General features: G+C 39.4%; 1 protein-coding gene across 1 annotated transcript; it reads right to left on the bottom strand.

Annotated features, from left to right (window-relative positions):
• Positions 1-543: 543 nt before the first annotated feature.
• Positions 544-930, bottom strand: LOC105621956 (histone-lysine N-methyltransferase SETMAR-like). Its single transcript, XM_012203391.1, has one exon. The coding sequence runs from the start codon at positions 928-930 to the stop codon at positions 544-546; it is 387 nt and encodes a 128-aa protein (XP_012058781.1).
• Between the last annotated feature and the right edge of the window lie 485 nt (positions 931-1,415).

Genomic DNA, 1,415 nt, shown 5'->3' with positions numbered 1-1,415 from the left:
ATATATATATTTCACAGAGTGGCATCAAATTTCGGCCCTACTTGTCCTGAGATATTGAATTGTTCAAAAAGTCATTGCGTCTTTTTCATTTGATTTTCAGGTGTGTTTATTTAATATACGTAATGAACATTAATCAATGATATATTGGCCGTTTTGTTCGATGACCTTTTGCCATCTCCCAGGCAACTTCATAATACCACGTTCATAAAACTTCCCATCCTTCTTTGCGAGACTTGTCTAGGTGCTGTTTGATGAGATTTTCAGAAGCAAACGTTTTACCATTCAAGAAGTTTTGCAAGGAGCGAAAGAGATGGAAGTCTGATGGTGCAAGGTCTGGGCTATACGGTGGATGTGGTAACACATCCCAACCATGTTGCAACAATTTTTGCCGAGTGACCAAACTTGTGTGCGGTCTCGTATTGTCGTGGTGAAACATCACACCCTTACGATTGATTAGCTCGGGATGTTTTTGTGGCATCACTTAATTTTTGCAGCTGCTTACAATAGACATCGGAATTAATCATTTTGTTCTTTGGAAGTAGGTCATAGAAGACTGGTCCCTTCCAATCCCACCATATTGACGACCAGCATTACCTTCTTTTGGTGGATCTCCGCCTTTGCTTGCATTTCCGGTGCTTCACCGCGCCTACTCCAACTTCTTTTTCTGACATTGTTGTAAACAATCCATTTTTCGTCGCCCATGATTATACGCTTCAAGAATGGATCGTTTTCTTCTTTGATGAGTTGATCGCAGACGCTTATGCGATTCGTCAGATGAATTTCTTTCAATTTATGCGGTACCCAAACATCGAGCTTCTTTAGGAAGCCTAGCGATTTTAAATGGCCATGGACACTTCCAACGGACACTTTTAGAGCGGTAGCAAGCTCCCGAACCGTTGAATGCTTATTTGCTTGCACCAATGTTTTCATTTCATTGTCGTCAATCTTAGAAGGCCTACCAGAGCGATGAGTATCTTTGACTGAAAAATCACCATCACGGAATCAGGTGAATCAGTTTTGGCACTGACGTTTTTTGACGACATTTCTGTCGTAAACTCGACGCAACTTTTCCTTGCTTCAGTTGTTTTCTTTCCTTTGAAGTAATAAAATAGAATATGCTCTTCAAAATTCTCCATGTTCGAACCACAATTGCAAGCACAAAACTCGACCGAATCGCGTCAACTTTTTTTTTAGTTTTTAGGTTGAGTGTCAACAACAAAACGCGCGTAAACATTTGACATTCATGTCACGCTCGTATACAAATAAACGTGGACAATGCTATCTATTGGAAAAAACGCAATGAATTTTTGAACAACCCAATAGATTGGACTAAACTGAATCGAAAAGTCTTCTATCATTTTGCAGTTTGTACAATAATTAACGGATATTAACGTTTAAAGATAGTCGAAAATACG

This window comes from Atta cephalotes (genome assembly GCF_000143395.1).
Source record: "Atta cephalotes unplaced genomic scaffold scaffold00038, whole genome shotgun sequence".
NCBI classification, from domain to species: Eukaryota; Metazoa; Arthropoda; class Insecta; order Hymenoptera; family Formicidae; genus Atta; species Atta cephalotes.
Note: the sequence above shows the minus strand (reverse complement) of the source record. Positions and strands in the feature narration are given on the sequence as shown.